The sequence below is a fragment of the Nematolebias whitei genome, chromosome 23 (genome assembly GCF_014905685.2).
Source record: "Nematolebias whitei isolate Nwh7 chromosome 23, NemWhi1, whole genome shotgun sequence".
Classification (NCBI taxonomy): Eukaryota; Metazoa; Chordata; class Actinopteri; order Cyprinodontiformes; family Rivulidae; genus Nematolebias; species Nematolebias whitei.
The window spans coordinates 19,235,865-19,255,856 of NC_056520.1; the positions used below are offsets into that span (position 1 = coordinate 19,235,865).

A 19,992-nucleotide genomic window follows, 5' to 3' on the forward strand; every position below is an offset into this window, starting at 1 on the left:
TGAGGGACTAATGTATACTGAAATGACTATGGCTCTATTTTAAGGGGGTTGACATACAAATGTAGATACAAATTTCAGATTTTTGCAACAAAAAAAAAACCCAACGTAATTTTCCGCCCACTTTCACACTTATGTACTACTCGTATTGGTTTATGAAATATAATCCCAGTAGATTATGTTGTATTTTCTACTTGTAATGTGATAAAATATGGAAAAGTTCAATGAGTATGAGTACTTTTCCAAGGCACTGTACTACGGTAACCAAAACAATTGATCTAAGGAGTTTTAGGCCCCTGAAGAAGTAAAATACCATGAATACTCACAGGTAGGCAGCCTTGCCCTCTTCCATTTCTTTGCCTTTGCCACTGGTGGCTGTTTTCTTGCTGCATAGCGTGCGTGTGATGCACATCAGCAGGCCGCAGTGACGCAGGAAGAAGCAGCTGACGTCCACCAACACAAGGAGCAACAGCAGCGCCCCCAGACCAAGGCCCACCACCGCACCGAGCCCCAGGCCGCTGAACAGGGATTCTGCTAAGGCAGTGAAACACACAACACAACACACACAACAAGTAACAAAGACTAGTTAGCAATCTGAATTTAAAGTGTTTTTTTTCTACATGATATGAAACAAAGGTCATGGTCAGGTGGAGCGCTACGTCTCAGGAAGCGGCAGGGATTCCTTGTCTTGTTGAAGGACAAGTCTGCAGGTAGGGTTCCTACAGAGCTGAGGCTGAAGGTCAGCTTCCTCGCTACATAACTCTTATTTTTATACACTTAGGGAGCAACAATATTGTTCTGAGTGGAAACCAAACAAAACCTGAAAACCTAGAAAACTTTTTTCAGAATTGTGTCAGTGAATACTTTCAAAGCCAACTGGAAAGGTACCAAACTTATCTGTGATTCTTAACAAGAATGGAGACAAAGGAGATGGTCATTGATTTTAGGAAAGACACTTCAGTTGCCACTCCTGTGGTCATTAATGGTGAAACTCTTGAGGTGGTACATCAGTATAAATATCTGGGAACTGTTTTTGATGACAAACTGACCTTTGATGCACATATGAACTAGGGCATTAACAGAGTACTCGAGTAACCTACACATCGATTGCTAGGACATCTATCGAGGTTAAAAATTTAACATCGAGTATCCGTAGTGACGTCATATTATGTGACCACCGTATGACCGTAGGGGGCGGTGTTGCACTGTTGCAGGTCACAGAGTATGGTGTAACACCGGGTCCAATCCTCCGAACCAGAACCAGTTTCGGTTTAATTTTCGTTTTTGACGTGCTGCACGTTTCTTCACGTTTGCAGTTTAATAATAATAACTAATAGTTTAGTTTTTCCTGTGACTTATTTGCAGTATGATAAATGGTAGGAGCATAATATACGCTCCCAATGTTTTGTTGTTATTTTTTTTTTGTAAATAATTACCTTTAATTGCGGTTTTATTTATTTATTTATTTATTTTTGTATCTTGAGATCTATGACGTCATCAAATACTCGAGTTCTACTCGGGTTTTATTACGTTAATGTCGACTTTAAAAATTATATACTCGTTCAACCCCTAATATGAACTCACTTTGTAAGAAGGACCACCAGAGAATGTATTTTTATTGGAAGCTCTGTGGTTTTAATGTTGTTCTACTTTTATGAGAATATTTTATTGAGTTTCCTAATTTTCACCTTCATCTGTTGGTTTGGACTTTTGCCATGCAAAAATATGAAGAAACTCTTGGGGATTGTCAGGATGTGCAGCAACACTGCTGGCATAGCCCTACAGAACCTCACTGACATACACAAGGTGAGGTCGTTGAACAAGGCCAGGCTTATACTGGCAGATCCTGATCATCCACTCCATGACAAATTCAAGTTGCTTCCATCTGGATGCAGGTATCTGCTGCCCAGATGTAGAACGAACAGACTGAATAACTCATTCATCCCTGTAGCGATCAGGCTTCTCAACTAACAGTGATGATTTCTGTTATTTTAATGTCTCAACTGTCTAGTATGGATGTTTTGTGTGACTACTGACTGTGAAACAAATTGCCCCTTAGGGATAATAAAGATTTTTTGAACTTGAACCAAGGATGTTAAAATCATATTTTCTATTAGTTTTACATTAATAGTGTTTAGCTTATATCTTCGATCTCTTAGCATACCGTTTAGCATTCATTTAGCGTGTATCTTAGATCCTTATGTACGGTTTCTTTTTATCCTTTTTTGCTATTTTTGGATGTAACTGGGACCTGGCGTACACAATTGCATTCCATGTCATGTACCACATGTGATGTGAATGACAATAAAGATACTTGAATATACCAAGTCTCCTAAACAAATCAATGTCTTCATTATAAAGTGTTTTCAACTTGCGATTCAGGTTACAAACACCTTTGGTTAGGGAAAATGCTTTATGTGGCAATTTATAGTTTCCTGTGTGTTAAAAAGTACAATAAACCACGACTAAAGTTGAAGTGTGAGTAAACAAAACACATTTCCTCAGCTGTTTATGCCCTCAGGCTTTCAAGCAATACGTGTCACCTGTCAGCACCTGTGGTCTCGTGAGTGCCGAAGAAATGTGTACATTTTCCAGGTCTACTGCACCTCAGAGCAGCTCAACTGGCAGCATTAACATACAGAAGTTTCAGTCGGAGTCCTCTGGGCACCTCTCACTTACCTTCTACCTTTAAATGGATTCATGTGAAAAAGAAATTCTGAATTTTCAGATGGAAGCTGAGCAACTCTCAAAACGCACTGGGCTCTCAGCTCAGTCGGGAACGAGTGGCAGGTCCTGCCTTCGATTGAAATAATGACTAAATGAAGGCAGGGCGGTGAAGTGAGGCTCCCGGTGGACCTGACTGAATAGAGCTGTGGCCCTAAGTGATCCTGGGGTTGAGCAAACAGAACGTTCACTACCGAATCAGTGTTGACAGCTGGAGGTCACACGTCGCCAGGAGTAATCAGAGATGGAGGACTGAATGAACTTTCCTGCTTAGGTGTGCTCTTATGTGTGTATTCAGTAGCCTGTATGTCAGAAAAGGAGATGAGACATTAATATGAAGGGTGACTCAGAGGAAGCAGAGTGGTGGTGTCTGGGAAAAGATTTCCAAGATAGAAAAAAGTGAATGTTGCCAGCACTTACTATCAACTACATACCTCTGGGTAAAACATAACAAAGGGGATGCCAGTGTAACGGAGTTAAAAATGCACTGCAAAGTTTTTATTTGTGTTAATAATGTTTGTGAATTTTATTGTATTGTCTTTTATTCTGAAATGTATCAAAGGTGGAAGTGATGTCATCCATTTCGTTCTTGTAGCTTCTTCTCCCTCACTTTGCCACCATGCATTGCAATGGTAAGTAATGTTGGGACGATGTTGGTGTTTTTTTATTTGTCTTCGAAAATGTAGCTACGTAAGTTATAAATATTTTGTTATGTTGGTTGGTATCAATTTTACAATGTTATTGTGACTTTTATTTTTGGTTTTGAATACAAAATCAAAGTTCTTTTGTTTTATTGTCCCCATTGTATGAAAGTTTGGTGCCATTTCAGTTTAGTCCGCCCTCTTGTGGTTGCCGACTGTAATGGCTCTGCAGATGATTTGCCGCCATTTCTTGGTATAACATTTGTTTTTGCATGTGTAGGAGCCCCAAACGTAGGACACACAGAAGACAAATGATGCGTTTGGTTTACAGTAGTACTTCGTGGTTCAACTTTTGCGGAGTCACTATTGCGGTTTTTCAAAGTAAGATTGAACACGAGAAAAATAAAATTGTACAGGACACATGACTGTCAACTTTAATATTACTTACGAGATTGGTACAATATGGGATACTGTGCAGTAAAAAGTTAATGAAAAATAAAATACTTCGGACATGCACTGCAATTTTGTAGATTTCTCTCTATAAGTCTACACTGTATTCCCACTAGAGCTGTCATTTCTAACCCGAACCCAGTGCCTGGCCCCACCTGCCCCGGATTAGGTCTGGGCTGGGCCACAATAATGTGCTTAATGTGCAGGCTGGGTCAATGTTGGGCTTTTGATTGTGTCAGCGGACTCACGCGGCTGATCGTACAATTACAAGGCAAAATGGCTTGCCATACATTCACCAGCTGCATGCAGCCATTTGACCGCACACTGTCCGGCTTTAAAAGAGGTAAAAAGTTCAGTTAAGCTTCAGATGGACTACTGCCAGTGATGTAAAACATTATTTATCATTTTGCTTAACAAAAATTAGCATACGTTATTTAGTGCAGACTTCTTATGACAGGTGGTTAACTTTGAAGCAAAGAAAAAGTAGTTTGCATTTTGGTGTAAACTTTGATTTTCATGTGGAAAGAGCAACTGAGAACATCAAATAAACCTTCAATCAAGAAGAGATGTCATGTATCTGACTTAGTTTGGGTTTTTAATGTTGACACCCCCCCCCCCCCATTTTAAAAGAAAAAAGAGTTTGACACACCTGCTTTAAAGCTACACAATATTAGACAAATGCGTGATTCTGATATTGAGGTTTTTATGATAAATCAGCTCCAATGTGTTATAGCCATGCAGCAGGCATAATAAAAATAAAAATAAATCAATACGACCCTATTGAAGCCAAAATGCCCGATTGGTAGGTGCTGCCATTTTGTATTTTTGGAGTCTTTCTTCACTTTCTTAATTTGAAGCATTCTCTGGAAGAAGAATTTGTTGTTTCAGAAGGTGAGTCTCTAATTATTTATTGTATGTTGACATTACTCCTGAACTAAAACCATGCCTGTAAGATTTCATGCCTTCATGATTTGTGTGCATGAGAGTTTAGAAATAATACCAGTGTCCTGATTTTAGCAGTGCAATGTAAAAAAAAGTATTCTGAAAAAAAATAAAAAATAAATCATTGCTCAAAGGGACTGATAACATTTGGAGCTGAGGAAAAAAGATATCACACAATGACAGAAAAATAAAGAGGCAAAGGAAAAACTACTATAGAAAGACCACAAAGGTAGACAAAATGATCACAGGGGAAAAAATAATACATGCAAACTGAACAACATGTAACATAAAAGTAACAAAATATGTAAAATATTAAAATATATTAGGTCACTGATCAGTAAAGAATGCAAAAATAATCACACGTCAACACAAAGAGCACAAAGAAATACAAAGTAATCCAAATTATATACTAAATAATCCAAGGCACAGAAAATGAAATAGGAAATTATCATTTATAAAATGAGCAACCCCCCCAACAATATGTGATCAGAAGATGCAGAATCATATCAGAAACAGCAAATTTTGCACAATACATTAGAAGATAAACCACTATGTACCATAAAATCCAATCCTTTTAAAGTTTACCGTATTTTCCGCTGTACAAATTGCACCGCCGTATAAGTCATATCAGTCCAGAAATGTCTATTAAAGTGGGGAAAAAAACATAAATAAGTCGCTTCGCCATGTAAGTCGCATCTATTATGCATTACTGCTGACCACCCGGAAACTTGTGCCGGTGTTGTGTCAAAAATTGATTGGTTGCCAAAATGGCAGCTGTGGAAGCGTGCACGGGAGGACTTCAACAAGAATTTAATGAGATTAACACTTAAAAACAATTATTTGTTTGCTTGAAATTATAGCAAATGTGTGTCTCAGTTGAACTTTTACTTAGTAAATGCATTTTAATGGTCGGATGTTTGCTCCAGGAGTTCCAGAGCAAGACGAAGATGGCTTGGTATGGAAAGCCAAGTGTCTCATTAATAGCCATTTTTATATATTAATGAGACACTTGGCTTGCCATATTACTTGAGGGCCCTCTAGCGGCTGAAAATGGTAGTGTTCAATATTTTCCTTGTCAGAATGAATGAAATAATCAGATTTCAGCCAAAAGTTGGGTTATAAATATGGGGGGAAAAACGTATATTAGTCGCTTTGCAGTCTAAGTCACAGGACTTGCAAATTTATGCAAAAAGGTGCAATTATATGGCAAAAATTACGGTACATAAAAACCTGCAAGCATGTTTGTCTTTTATAAACTTCCACTATAAATAATAACAAACAAACAAAAAAGTTACATACATGTGCAAAGAATGGATCCTTTCTTTTCCTTTCTTTTAATGGACAATTTCTTTTTTGGTGTTACTTTTGTTTCTTTTCCAGTTTGCAGGTCCAACTGCTCAGGATTAAAACTGCAGCAGCACCATTATATCGTGATATAAAGTATAAAGAGCTGGCATTTTTGTTGTTATTTACATAATTAGTTTCAATAACCAAAATGCAATTATTCTCTGGTATCGTTGTATTGCATTATAAGTGAAAGTTATATTGACATCATTGCGTCTTCTCATACAATGATGAAATTTGTGCTCTACATTTGACCTGTTATACATAAAGTACACCCAAGTGGAGCAATGGACAGATGGTTAAACACCGGGGGAACAGTTGGGGATTAGCTGTCTCGCTCAAGGACAACACAACATATAGGTATTATAGGGAATAGAACCTGTGGTACAAAGTCAGCTTTCCTACCACTGTCCCTAAGTTTCCGAATCTGAGTGTGTAGAATCGATCTTAATTAAATTGTATCGTGAATAAAGGTTGATATATTTCAGGATTAGGGGCTGAATCGTATCAGACCTATCCATTCATTATCTTTACCCGCTTCTTCTTTTTCGGGTCATGGGAGTCACTGGTGCCCATGTCCAGCCAACACTGTGCGACAGGTGGGGTACACCCTGGACCGGTCGCAAGTCCATCACAGGGTCATCCCATCACACCGTGTCAGACCCTAATCCAAATTTGTATGGGGTGCTCCCTTCTTCAGGGGTCACCACAGCAATCAAACTGGAATCAAGCCTTGGCAATTGTTTTATGCTGGATGCCCTACTTGATACAACCGCCAACCACCACTCTATTGCAAACCACATGTGTGATGCAGAGGACTGCCATTGAGGGCGCCCAGGGGAGCAGACGGAGGGATTAAATGCCTTGCTATACCAAGGAGGCAAATGTGGGTGCTTCACCTTTCCCACCAAAATTTTGATGCAACAGGGGATTTGAACCAACTACCTCTCGAGCACAGGTTGTTTTTTTCTAACTTCTGCGCCCCAACTCCCCCATTAGGCCGTCATCAGGAAGAGGGATCATAGACTGATTATAGGCTGAATTCTTTTTTGTGTGAAGTCTGAATCTTTTCTAAACTGAATATTGAACCGTATCATGATTAGAGGTCGAGTTGTATGATACTGAATATTGCTGTTCATGTATCTCTAACCAATCAAGTTGTTGTTAGCATTGATATACGTAGCATATCATCTACAGACTGGCAATGGACAACCCTAACTTCTACAAATGATACCAAAGTCAAAAGCACATTTGTGGGTAAAAACAATGTAACCACAAAAGGAAGCAGGAATGACTACAAATTTACCGTAACTTTTGGTCTATAAGCCGCTACTATTTTTCACACGCCTAGAGAACCGTGGCTTATACAATGTTGCAACAAATTTATGGATTTTTTTTCAATTCAATTCAATTCAAAAATACTTTATTAATCCCAGAGGGAAATTATATGTTGGGTAACTCATCATCCTGGTTTCATTAATGAGTTGTTATAGATGCTGATGGCTGTGGGCAGGAAGGATCTCTTGTAGAGGTCTGTCCTACAACGGATTTGAAGAAGCCTCTGACTGAAGACACTTTGTTGTTGTATGACAGTCTGATGAAGAGGATGCTGAGGGTTGTCTATAATGCTCTTCATTTTATGAAGAATCCTTCTTTGAACAATCATCTCCAAAGGTTCTAGAGGAGTCCCCAGAACTGAGCCAGCCTTCTTTATGAGCTTGTTGATCTTTTTTAAGTCACTTGCTCTGGTGCTGCTCCCCTGCAGATGATGGCAGAAGAGATAGCGCTCTGTACAACAGACTTATAGAAGACATGTAGCATCTTGCTGCAAACGTTGAAGGACTTCAGCTTCCTCAAGAAGTACAGTCTGCTCTGTCCCTTCTTGTAGATGGCTTCACTGTTGCATTTCCAGTCCAGTCTGTTGTCCAGGTGAACTTCAAGGTATTTATACTTCTCCACCACCTCCACTTCTCCCATAATGAAAATAGGGTTGGACCTGTTCCTGATTCTCCTGAAATCTACAATCATCTCCTTTGTTTTGTTCACATTCAAGATGAGATGATTGTTTCCACACTATGCCACAAAGCAGTCCACCAGTTCCCTGTACTCAGCTTCTTGTCCATCTCTGATACACCCGACCACTGCAGAGTCATCAGAATATTTCTGCAGATGACAGGAGTCTGTTTTGTACTGGAAATCTGAGGTGTACAGAGTGAAAAGGAATGGCGAGAGTACAGTCCCCTGTGGTGCTCCTGAGCTACTGACCACCTGGTTAGACACACAACCCTTCAGTCTCACAAACTGTGGTCTGTCCGTCAGGTAGTCTTTGATCCAGGCGATTGTTGAGGCCTCCACCTGAGTCTTCTGGAGTTTCTGACAAAGCAAATCAGGCTGGATTGTGTTAAATGCGCTGGAGAAATCAAAGAATATGACTCTCACAGTGCTGTCTGTGAGAGTCATGTTTGCTGTGAGTGAGTTTGCTGAAGCAGGTTTTGACAGGCTAACAAGCTTCATGACACCAACACATTTAGCCTCTTCAAACCTGAGCGCTCACATAGCTGCCTAATACATGTCTCTCTTGGGGGGTGGGTCTTCGTGACTCAGTGAGACTACCTGTATGAATAAAGGTAAAAAAAAAAAATCTGACCAATGAAATTGCCGAACAGGTCACAGTGGGGACGTGAAACTACATTTACCCCACTCTCTCCTTGTTGCCCCATTCTCCCCTCCTCGTTGTACCACCAGGGATGGGGGAAACTCTAAATAAGTGTGAATTGTGCATTTAAAATGGCACTTGGAGCTCAGTGGGTGGCTTGGCTTGGGGGGCGCTATAGAGCAGACCATGGAGTGAGACGTTTGTCTTTAGGCTCCCGTCAACCCTACGGATCTTAAAGTTAATTCAATGCTCTTATAGAGAAAAAATACGTGTAAACTCTCTCTGTAAAGACGAACTTATCATCACGAGTCGAATCGAGGGACCTAAGTGGACTTGAATGGCGTCGAAGCAGCGGAAAAACAAAAACGAGGAACCAGCTAAGCTAACACCTAGCATAGCCTCGATGCTAACCGCAACGCCACTGGACTCCGGGCCAGAGACGAACGCTGAGGCCCTGAAAGCCGAAGTCTTGCTCTCACTTAAAGCGGACATAGCAGAGGTAATAAAGACAGAAATGAGAAGTATAATCGCTTCTGATTTTGCCTCCTTAAAGAATGAGCTAAGTTCGGCGGTGAAGCAGGAGCTGCACAACGTCATAGAGTCACTGCGAGCTGATACAGAACACGTGAAGTTGGGAGTCAAAGAACTGGAAACTGGCCTCTCTGTCTGGTCGAACGAGGTTACCGTTCTACAAACAACAATAAAAACTCTGACAAGCGAGATGACTGAACTAAAAAACAAATGTGAGGATATGGAAGGCAGAATGCGAATAAATAACATCAGAATTCTAGGGGTGGCAGAGGGAAACGGCTCTAGTTCTACAGCTGCGGTAGCAAAACTTCTTAGAGAGTCGCTACAACTGGACAAAGACGTGCTTGTGGACCGTTCACACAGAACTCCAGGGCCTGTGAGGAAAGATGACAAGCCACGGACCATCATCGCCAAGCTGCACTACTTCCAGGACTGCGCCGAGATCCTGAATCGAGCACGAGCCCGAGGTTCACTGCAGTACAACGGGATGAGAATTGCGGTGTTTCCTGACTACACTACGAGCATCGCCAAGGCCAGAGCTGCTTTCAATGAAGTGAGACAACTTCTTCGTGGCAAGGAAGATGTTCGATATGGCATTTCATTCCCAGCACGACTTCGCATCACTTTCAAAGGAGACGAGAAGAGCTTTACGGATCCAGCGGCAGCGATGAAGTATGTTAAAAGAAACATAATCCCTGAGGAGAGAGATGGTAACTAATTACTGAATAAGCTTGAATTATGAATGGAACCGCAGCCAAATGTTTTTAAATAGGATGAGAGAGTGAACAAGTCCAGTTTAATTTTCAGGGTAAAGTTATGTTATTTAATAGAGTTTACATTTGCAAATATATGTGTTTAATAGAAGCTACATTTTTCAACTAGCAACCAATTATCGTTATTTCTCAGGAAAAATATGACATGGTTTAAAATGTACAGCTTAATAACCTTCATGTTTGATTTGAAATATATAAGGCTTTGGGTCGTTTGAAGAGATACCTGTGTTGATTAAAATAAAAAAAAAAATGGTTGCTAGGATAACTTTCTATTTAATGGTTGTTACTATTATTTTTTCTATGACTCATTGTTAAAAAAAATACCCTGTTGGTTGATAATTACAGCATTTAATAATTAAGCGTTAAAATGTTTGGCGGGGGCCTGAGTGGTGGCTCAGAGAAGTTCCCGGACAGTTATCACGAGGTGATAATGGGGAGGGTTTCCCAGGACTGGGAAGGGGAGGGAAGGGATGGGGAAAGTTTAAGTTTGAGTTTATGTTTTAATTTTTGGTTGCATATTCTTATAACTTTTTTGTCAGTGCCCTTAAATGAGAAAATACAAATGGTATTGAGTAATCATCTCTTAAAATGGCTAAATGTCTCAAGTAAATAATTTCAAATTAGTCTCGTGGAATTGTAGAGGTCTTCAACGACTTCAAAAAATTAAGCAGGTTATGAATAAGTTAAAATATATGGATAGTAAAATAGTATTCCTGCAAGAAACCCATCTTCTTGATGAAAACAGCTTGTCAGTTAAGAGAAGATGGAGGGGCAACATATTTACGGCACCATATACATCTCAATCTAGAGGAGTCATGATGTTAATTCATGAGTCAGTCCCATTTCAGGTGCAGAATATTATTAAAGATAAAAAAGGAAGATTCTTGATTGTTCAGGGTACCCTTCTATCAGAAAACTTGATCTTAACAAATATTTATGGCCCTAACATTGATGACAGTAAATTCTATAACGATTTATTTTTAACATTATCATCCTTAAAAGGACTACATTTAATAGGAGGCGACTTAAACTGTACACTCAATTCAAGTATAGACAGATCTACTGGTGTTGACCAAACACATAATAATTGTAGAACTACAATACACAGATTCATGAAAGAGTTAAAATTATTAGACATTTGGAGGGAAAGAAATCCAGCTTCTAGAACCTACTCCTGCTATTCGAGTGTATTTCAAACTTACTCCAGGATAGATTTATTTCTAATTTCTGCAGAACTACAAAGTAAAATATCTGACTGTTCTTATGATAATATAGTAATTTCAGATCATGCCCCGTGCTATTTAATTTATAGAGATAATAAACTGAGAAAGGATCCTCCAAGATGGCAATTCCAACACAAGTGGCTGCAAGATGAAGACCTGGTTAAGTACCTAGGAAAACAAATTGATCTCTATTTTCAAACTAATACAATACAGACAACAACAAGCATTAAATGGGAAGCATTCAAGGCATTTTTTAGGGGACATATAATAAGTTACACTGGATATAAATCGAAAAAGACTCAAGAAGCCAGAAAACAATTGGAAGATAAAATTAAGGAGTTACAAATTAAAGTCAACTTTGTCAATAACCAACAATTAAATAAAGAATTATTATACTGGAGAGCGGAATATGATAAACTTGCCGCCTCCAGGGCCGCATCTAGTCTGCTCAGACTCAATCAGACATTTTATGAGCAAGGTGAAAAAGCAGGCAAAATATTAGCATGGCAAATTAAAAAAATGGAATGCAAATCACCAATTACAACAATAATAAAAGATGGACATACTCTTACAGATCCAGAGGATATCAATTTAGCATTTAGGGATTATTATAAAGAGTTATATAATGCACAATGTAATAACCAAGAAGAGCATATTTCTGATTTTTTAAGTAAATTAGATATACCCAAAATGTCTGATGAAAATAAAAATAATCTAGACTTGGATATTACAAAGGAAGAGATAGAACTTGCAATAGAAGAAATGAAATCTGGCAAAACAGCAGGGCCAGATGGGCTACCAATAGATTTATACAAGAAATACAAAAGCAAATTATCTGCTCCTCTATTAGACATGTTTAATGAAATTTTTAAATTTGACAATCTCCCTCCTGCATTAAATATGACCATGATTACTCTTTTACCAAAATCAGGTAAGCCAACTAATAAATGTGAAAATTTTAGGCCAATCAGCTTACTAAATTCTGATTTGAAAATTATTGCAAAACTATTAGCTAAACGTCTTCAAAAAATCCTACCAAGTATAATTAAAGATGACAAACAAAGGAGATGAGTGTAGATTTCAGGAGAATCAGGAACAGGTCCAACCCTATTTTCATTATGGGAGAAGTGGAGGTGGTGGAGAAGTATAAATACCTTGGAGTTCACCTGGCAAGAAATCATTAACCAAAACTCATGCTAAACACAAGTTTTGCTCAAGTCTGTCAATGATGAGATGAGATGAGAATGCGTCCACAGAACATCCTTTTCGACTCATTTGAGATTTGGGGCTGTAGTTGAGATATTATTTGAGCTTTTGAGATGTTAATCAGCTGCTGTTGTTTGTAGAAAACTGCCTTGTTGCCATTGGTACGCATCATAACAAATGTCCAAAACTAAAAAAAGTTTCAGTAAAAATCCTTCCAGCTGCACAGCATCTGACACCAGAGGAAACAATCATCCAAAAAATGTGATTTACATCCAGAAAAAGAGGAATTAAAGTTTCCAAAAGCAAACTCTCAGAATGAAAGTAACAGAGCTGCTCCAACATGCAGCCACCTTGAGCGGCACAATTCTAGAACTTTATATAGATAGCGATCAATGACTTCCTGGTAGGCTACTGTATTGTTTTTTTTTTTTTTAACCAGCCATGTTACAGGCAGTGTTCGGGAAAAAAAAAACATTTACTGTATGTATCCTGATGCATGCTCAATAATCTAGGCAGAAAAATCCAAAAGTCAGAACCTGACTTAACTGTTTTAGATTTCCTATACGTATTTGTGTATGTTACGGTACATATTCAGTTAAAAGTTTAAAAATCTTTCTGTGTAAATATCTCGTATTACAATGTGGACACCTATATGTATATATGTACAGTACAAATTATTATCATAGTTTTTTTATGTAGTGGGTGTGGCTTATATTCGGGTGCGCTCAATAGTCAGGAAATTACGGTAAATAAATAAAGACGTAATGAAAATGGTGCTAACTGAACAAGAAAACTAGTACAAACAAGCCTGGTTTTTTTTATCTTCCTCCCTGGTTCCAATATGACAGTAACACTGAATTATTTTAAATTAAATAAAAGAAACCAACAAAGTCCATGCTCAATAATCCACGTATACAGTCCAACAATTTTCAGTCAGGTCATCTGGACAGTTTTTTTTTTTTTTTTGTGCTGAAACATTTCACCTTCAATCCAGAAGGCTTCATCAGTCAAGGAAACACACACAAACTGAAAATTGTTGGATTGGATACCTGGATTATTGAGCATGAACTTTGTTGGTTTTGAACCAGTTTGACATGACTGTTGACGAGGGAGAGGGCCGGCACCGGAAGAGCGGGCGTGCCAAAGAGACCATCTTAGCACCAACATAACTGGTTTGTTCCACTGATGAAGCCTTATGGATGGAAGGTGAAACGTTTCAGCACAGAAAAAAAATAGGAACTGTCCAGATGACCTGACTGAAAATTGTTAAAGAAAAGAAACTTGCTGTTTTGGAATAAATCCAGATGCAGAGCAAAAAACAACAACAACAAAAATACCTGAAGTTTTAAGTACCCCTGCGCCACAGCGGAAGCTGTTTGAATGTGTCACAACCTAAATGACTCTCATGTTTGTGATTTTGTTCTTGACTTGGAGCCGTGACTACAGACGATGAAGCCTGGCAGCAATCCTGAGCACAGAGAGGTAGAGACAAAGAACCCCGTGGCAAAGGCAATTCTAATTAAAACACTCTGCTTTTCCATGAAACACGGCATCGCGGGATTTGCAACTTCTAGACTAGATCAATATTTTCTTCCCACCGCCACAGGCTACTGTTTGCTATCTCACCTTTTAAAAAGTTGATATAAGCTAATTTGGCTGTTGCGGTCACAAATTCAAAGATAGTAAACAACGACAACTCACCGGCTACCCTGAAGCGTTCTCATATTCCAGAAGAAAACATACACTTTCCTTGGAGCCACACTTCACTCACTTTTATTATCAGCCTGCTTTAGGCTCAACAAACAAGTGTTTACACTTTTTTTTAACCAGTCTGTAGAGGCGTTTGCTCCAAAATTGCTATATTTGAAATACTTTGTAACGTCAAGGGAAACATTTTATTAAAAAAACAAGTACAATTCCTTTAATATAAACTTCCATCTTCTAAAGAAGTGCTGCTCTAAAGTGCTTTGCAGCAGCTTGACAGTTTGAGCTGATTGATAAGTTACAAGCTTGTTTCCTTGTAGCTATTTGAAAGAGCGTTGTTTGAAAGCAAGACCCGTTTTCCAGGTTTTTGGGGTCATTTCGAACAAGAGTACTACAAACAGCACATTATACGCCCGTCGACAAACTATTATAAAGCAATCTATAGAAATGGCTCAGACAAGCAAAGAACTTGTGTAACTGTTGACCTTGATTTGTGACCTTGACCCTGAAGCTGGAGTGATGAAAAGTAGACGCAACACCCCATCTTGTGATGATGCGTATGTATACGAAGTTTCGTTAAATTATACTATATTCAATTATTATTTCTATCCAATAGTCTTATAGTCCATCCATCCATTATCTTTACCCGCTTCTTCCATTTTGGGTCACGGGGGTCGCCGGTGCCCATGTCCAGCAATCAATGTGCGAGGGGCAAGGTACACCCTGGATGGGTCGCAAGTTCATCACAGGGCCACATAGAGACAAACGAGACAAGCAACCATTCACTCTCTCACTCACACCTAGGGACAATTTAGAGTTACCAATCAGCCTAACATGCATGTTTTTTGGTCTGTGGGAGGAAACTGGAGTACCCGGAGAAAACCCACGCATGCACAGAGAGAACATGCAAACTCCACCCAGAAAGGCCCCATGACCGGGGTTTGAACCAAGGACCTGCTCGCTGAGAGGCAGCAGCTCTACCAGTTGCGCCACCCTCGTCTTATAGTATTATATACAATTTATACTATATTAAAATTATAGTTCAACCTGTGCTGTACCTCTGATGATCTCATTCCTAATCTTATCCATCCTTGTCACTCCTAAGGAGAACCTCAACATCTTCATTTCTGCCACTTCCAGTTCTTTCTCCTGTCTTTTTGTCAATACCACTGTCTCCAGACCATACAACATAGCTGGTCTCACCATTGTCTTGTAAACTTTTCCTTTGACCTTTGCTGACACCGTTTTGTCACAAATCACTCCCGAAACTTTTCTCCATCCTGCCTGAACTCTCTTTTTCACCTCTTTACCACACTCCCCATTTTTCTGGACAGTGGACCCCAAGTATTTGAAGTCAGTGGTGTAGTTTACATTTTTGTAGTGGGTATACGGTGTTTAGAAACCAATATACAATATAATTGTTAATTTATTTTGATTTTTAAGCATATTGAATGATTTCCAAATTTCTCTGATGCTTATATTTGAATAAATGTGCAACACACATTGCACAACAGTTGACTTTGTATTAAAAACATGTTATATAATTTATAAAACTGTATCAAAGCAAAACATGTATTACGTATTAAGTACAAGTATTAAGTAGTAAGTACAGAATTATACAATGATTTGCTGGATAAGCTAATGTAATAAACAAGCGCTGCATACAGATATATACAGAAGCAATTAAGTGACATTAAACGTATCAATGACACATGCCTAATGATATGTCAAGTATCATTGGACACTTTTAAGTACGTATACTGAAATTCTTAAGCTTTTCTAGTGGGTATACTCCATATACCCACATATCACATAGACTACACCACTGCTTGAAGTCCTATACCTTTGTGACCTCTGCTCCTTGTAGCCTCACTGTTCCACCAGCCTCCCTCCCATTCACACTTGTATTCTGTCTTACTACAGCTGACTTTCATCCCTCTTCTTTCAAGTTCATACCTCCACCTCTCCAAGTTCTCTTCCACCTGTTCCCTGTTCTCACCACAGATCACTGTGTCATCTGCAAACATCATAGACCACGGGATTCCTGCCTGACCTCATCTGTTAGTCGGTCCATCACCAGAGCAAACATAAGGGGGCTCAGAGTTGATCCTTGATGCACACCTGCATCCACCTTGATGTTATCTGTCACTCCTACAGCACATCTCACCACTGTCCTGCTGTCCTCAAACATGTCCTGTACCAGTCTAAAATACTGTACTCCTGTCTGTATACTCTCCAGCTATGCGTGCCGCACCTCTTCCTCCTCCTCTGGTGTGATGAATCAATGATTATCCTTCTGCAGGTTTACCTTCACTGACAGCTGGTTTTAAAAATTCTGCCAGCTTCGCTATGCTCTACGGTAACACTTTCTTAAAACTTGTTCAAACAAACACATTTTTTTTAAATAAAATTTCCTCTCAAAATCCTCTGAAATGTTGAAAGCTGTCAGCCCATCACTTGGGGCACGCCCCAAACCTAGCAATGCACATTCTGATCACCCAACGAGCCCATATGGGTCGTTTTTAACGGTAAATGTTAAATGGACTGTACTTATACGGCGCCTTACTAGCTAATCAAGACACTCGAAGCGCTTCACGCTACAATATGTGCCCTCATTTACCCATTCATAGAGCACTCTACTATATCTTTACAAAGCTAGCTGAACAAATCATTCTGTAGAGACTAATCAGTGATTTATCACATTCATACACCAATGAGACACACATCGGAGGCAATGAGGGGTTCAGTGTTTTGCCCAGGGACACTTCAGCATGTGACTGCTGGTGGAATCAATCCCCAACTCTCCTAGTGAAGGACACATGCTTTAACCACTCAGACACAGCTGCCCTAATTTAATTTTGATTAATCAGTGAGCACAAACAAGCATAAGTGATTGAACAGAAAACCTGACAAGTCACAAAACACAATTTTCAGTTCATCATGTGACCCCAATGCTGTGGGCCCATTGGCTTCAGCCCAGGTAGGCCCGTGCATTATGGTGGCCACAACTACTATAATGTGTCCACCTTTTGATGGGCATATAAAAAGAAAGTGTGAGTTGTTGACACATACTTGTATGTTGGAATTACGGTAGGTACTATTTTAAAGGCATACAAAACTATTTAAAATATTTTACCTCACAGAAATGGCTTGACAAAAAACATAAGGTAAATAGCTGTGTGATGCAAAACACAACTTAGTGAAAGCAAAAGTAGATAAAGAGAACCCAGTTAAACAAATGAGACAAAAATATTATACTTGGTCATTTATTTATTGAGGAAAATGATCCAGTAGTACATATTTGTGAGTGGTAAAAGTATGTGAGCCTTTGCTTTCAGTACCTGGTGTGACTCCACTGTGCAGCAATAACTGCAACTAAACATTTCCAGTAACTGTTGATCAGTCCTGCTTACCTGCTTGAAGTAATTTTAGTCAATTCCTTCAACTCTGGAATGTTAATGGTTTCCTCACATTAATTGCTGCTTCAGGTTCTTCCACAACATCTGGATTGGATTAATTCAGGACTTTGACTTGGTCGTTCCACAACATGAACTTTATTCTTCTTGAACCACTCTTTGGTAGAACCACGTGTGTGTTTAGAGTCACTGTCTCACAGACCTTCTCTTGAGATTCACTTCATGGACAGATGTCCATTCAGAATTCTTTGTTCCATCAATGATGATAAGCCGTCCTGGTCCAGATGCAACAAAACACGCCCAAACCATGATACTACCTCCACCATGTTTCACAGATGGGACAAGGTTCTTCTGCAGGAATTCAAAGTTTTCATTGCTCCAAACAGAACACTTTTCATTGAAACCAAAAAGTTTTATTTTGGTCTCATCCGTCCACAAAACATTCTTCCAACAGTCTTCTGATTTGTCCATGTGATCTTTATCAAACTGAACTCCTCAGAAATCTCCTTTGTTCCTGCCATGATCCACTTCAACAAACATGTTGTGAAGATCAGACTTTGATAGATCCATGTTCTTTAAATCAAACAGGGTGCCCACTCACACCTGATCATCATCCCATTGATTGAAAACACCTGACTCTAACTTCACCTTCAAATTAACTGCTGATCCTAGAGGTTCACATACTTTAGCCACTTGTGATTGTGACGTGTGAAAATAGTTTTTTGTGGAAATAAAACATAAAAAAAAAACAGTTTATAAATGGTTAAACAAGGTGGACAATTTTCTCCTAAGGAACATGAATCCTCAAAGTTAAACGACAACAGAAGGATTAAACTTTATATCATGTTATTTGGTTAAAAACACTTCAGCTCATTTAAAAAAAGCTCTTGTGAGAATAACAACTAGGAAGGATTTGGACATTTTTACTTAAATCCAGTGGTTCTAAACTATTTTTCTTCCACACCCTTTGAACAAAGAAAATTTTCTGTGCTGTACAATATGTAGCAACACTTTTTTAAAAAATATATTTTTTATCAATTAAGGCCACAAATACAGCCTTAATTGCTGATACCTGAGTCAATCATTTTGAATTTGGTAATAGTCTTGTATTCCCTAGTTTTCCTTATGGTTAGAAAACCATTCATTTAAAACCTCCTCTCTGACCATTTTTTTTTTAAATCAATTTTGGTAAAAAAAAAACAAGATTTACCTCAGATATGGTACAGTTTGTATGTTTTTCTATCCATTTTAAATCAAAAAGTGTGACATTATTCCCTATTTTCTGCAGGTCTAAATCTAAAATTCATATAAAGGCAGCTATATTTATCTAAAATACCAGTCTGACACTGGCTGGATCAGTACTGTAAACTAATGGTCTCTAAACGGTGTTTGTAGATTTCAAATAGAAAACTTGCCGTCATTTTTTTTTTTTGGCTATAAATTATTTATTTAAATTCAAAAGGTTGGGATAGTGTGATTGTGTATGTGTATGAATGGGTATTTGTTAGGCCGAGACTCGGACTGCCCCCTCTTTGATACAACTGGGGGTGCTTGGCATCGCGCCCCTATCGCGCGGCCCCCTGGTGGGGTGTGCCCTTGCCTGCCGGCGCGCTTGGGGCCCTTGGTATCGGGGGCTGGGTGCTTGGGCGTGTGTCGGCTCGGCCTGGTGTCTGCCTGGTGGGGCTCGGGTCCTCTGGCCCTGTCGGGCCTTGGCCTGGGTGGTGTGAGTCCTCGGTGCCCGGGCCTCGGTGCCTGGACCTACATCGGTGCGGCGGGTGCCGACGGAGGCCTATGAGTTTGTCGCTGTTGGCCCCGGGGGGTCACTGTATGTGGTTGCTGGTGGGGATCTTCCGGTTCTCCCCTGTGGTCCGTTCTGGGGGGTGGGTGAGTGGTTCGCCCTGTGTGGGTGGCTCTGGGGGCTCCGCGGTCGGGGTCCCTCCTGGGGTCTTGGGCTCTGGTCCCCCCTTTTTTGTCTGCCTCTGGTCTTGGGGGTCGGGTCTCTGCTGCTTCACAATTACTAATAAATGTTCTATTAGAGAAGCCTTATACACTTATGCATGCTCACAATCACACACAAATAGAAGCAGGGATGTTTATGTAGGCTTTATATGTAGATATATAGATATGTATATGAATGTATATTCATGTGTATGTATGTATGTATGTATGTATATAGGCGTAGGTATGGGTATATATATTTATTGAAACTTACTGCAAAGCCATGGATATTTTAAGTTCTTTATACATATGTATTTTGTTGCTGTGTTTTGTCATGTTCTTTGCAGGTGAACAGACAGTGGCCGGGTGTTTTGAAGTGTGCTCTATTTGTATATATTTCTTATATTTTGGAGTCTTACTTTGTCTTTTCTTTCTTTCTGTCCTATT

General features: G+C 39.4%; 1 protein-coding gene across 1 annotated transcript in view; it reads right to left on the minus strand.

The window, feature by feature from the left end:
- LOC119428660 (neural cell adhesion molecule 2) overlaps window positions 1-19,992 on the minus strand; it is a gene marked incomplete in the record, with an annotated part of 694,153 nt that overhangs the window by 32,802 nt on the left and 641,359 nt on the right. Inside the window, 1 exon segment of the mRNA XM_037696330.1 lies at window positions 324-531. Coding sequence (XP_037552258.1) covers window positions 324-531 — 208 coding nt within the window.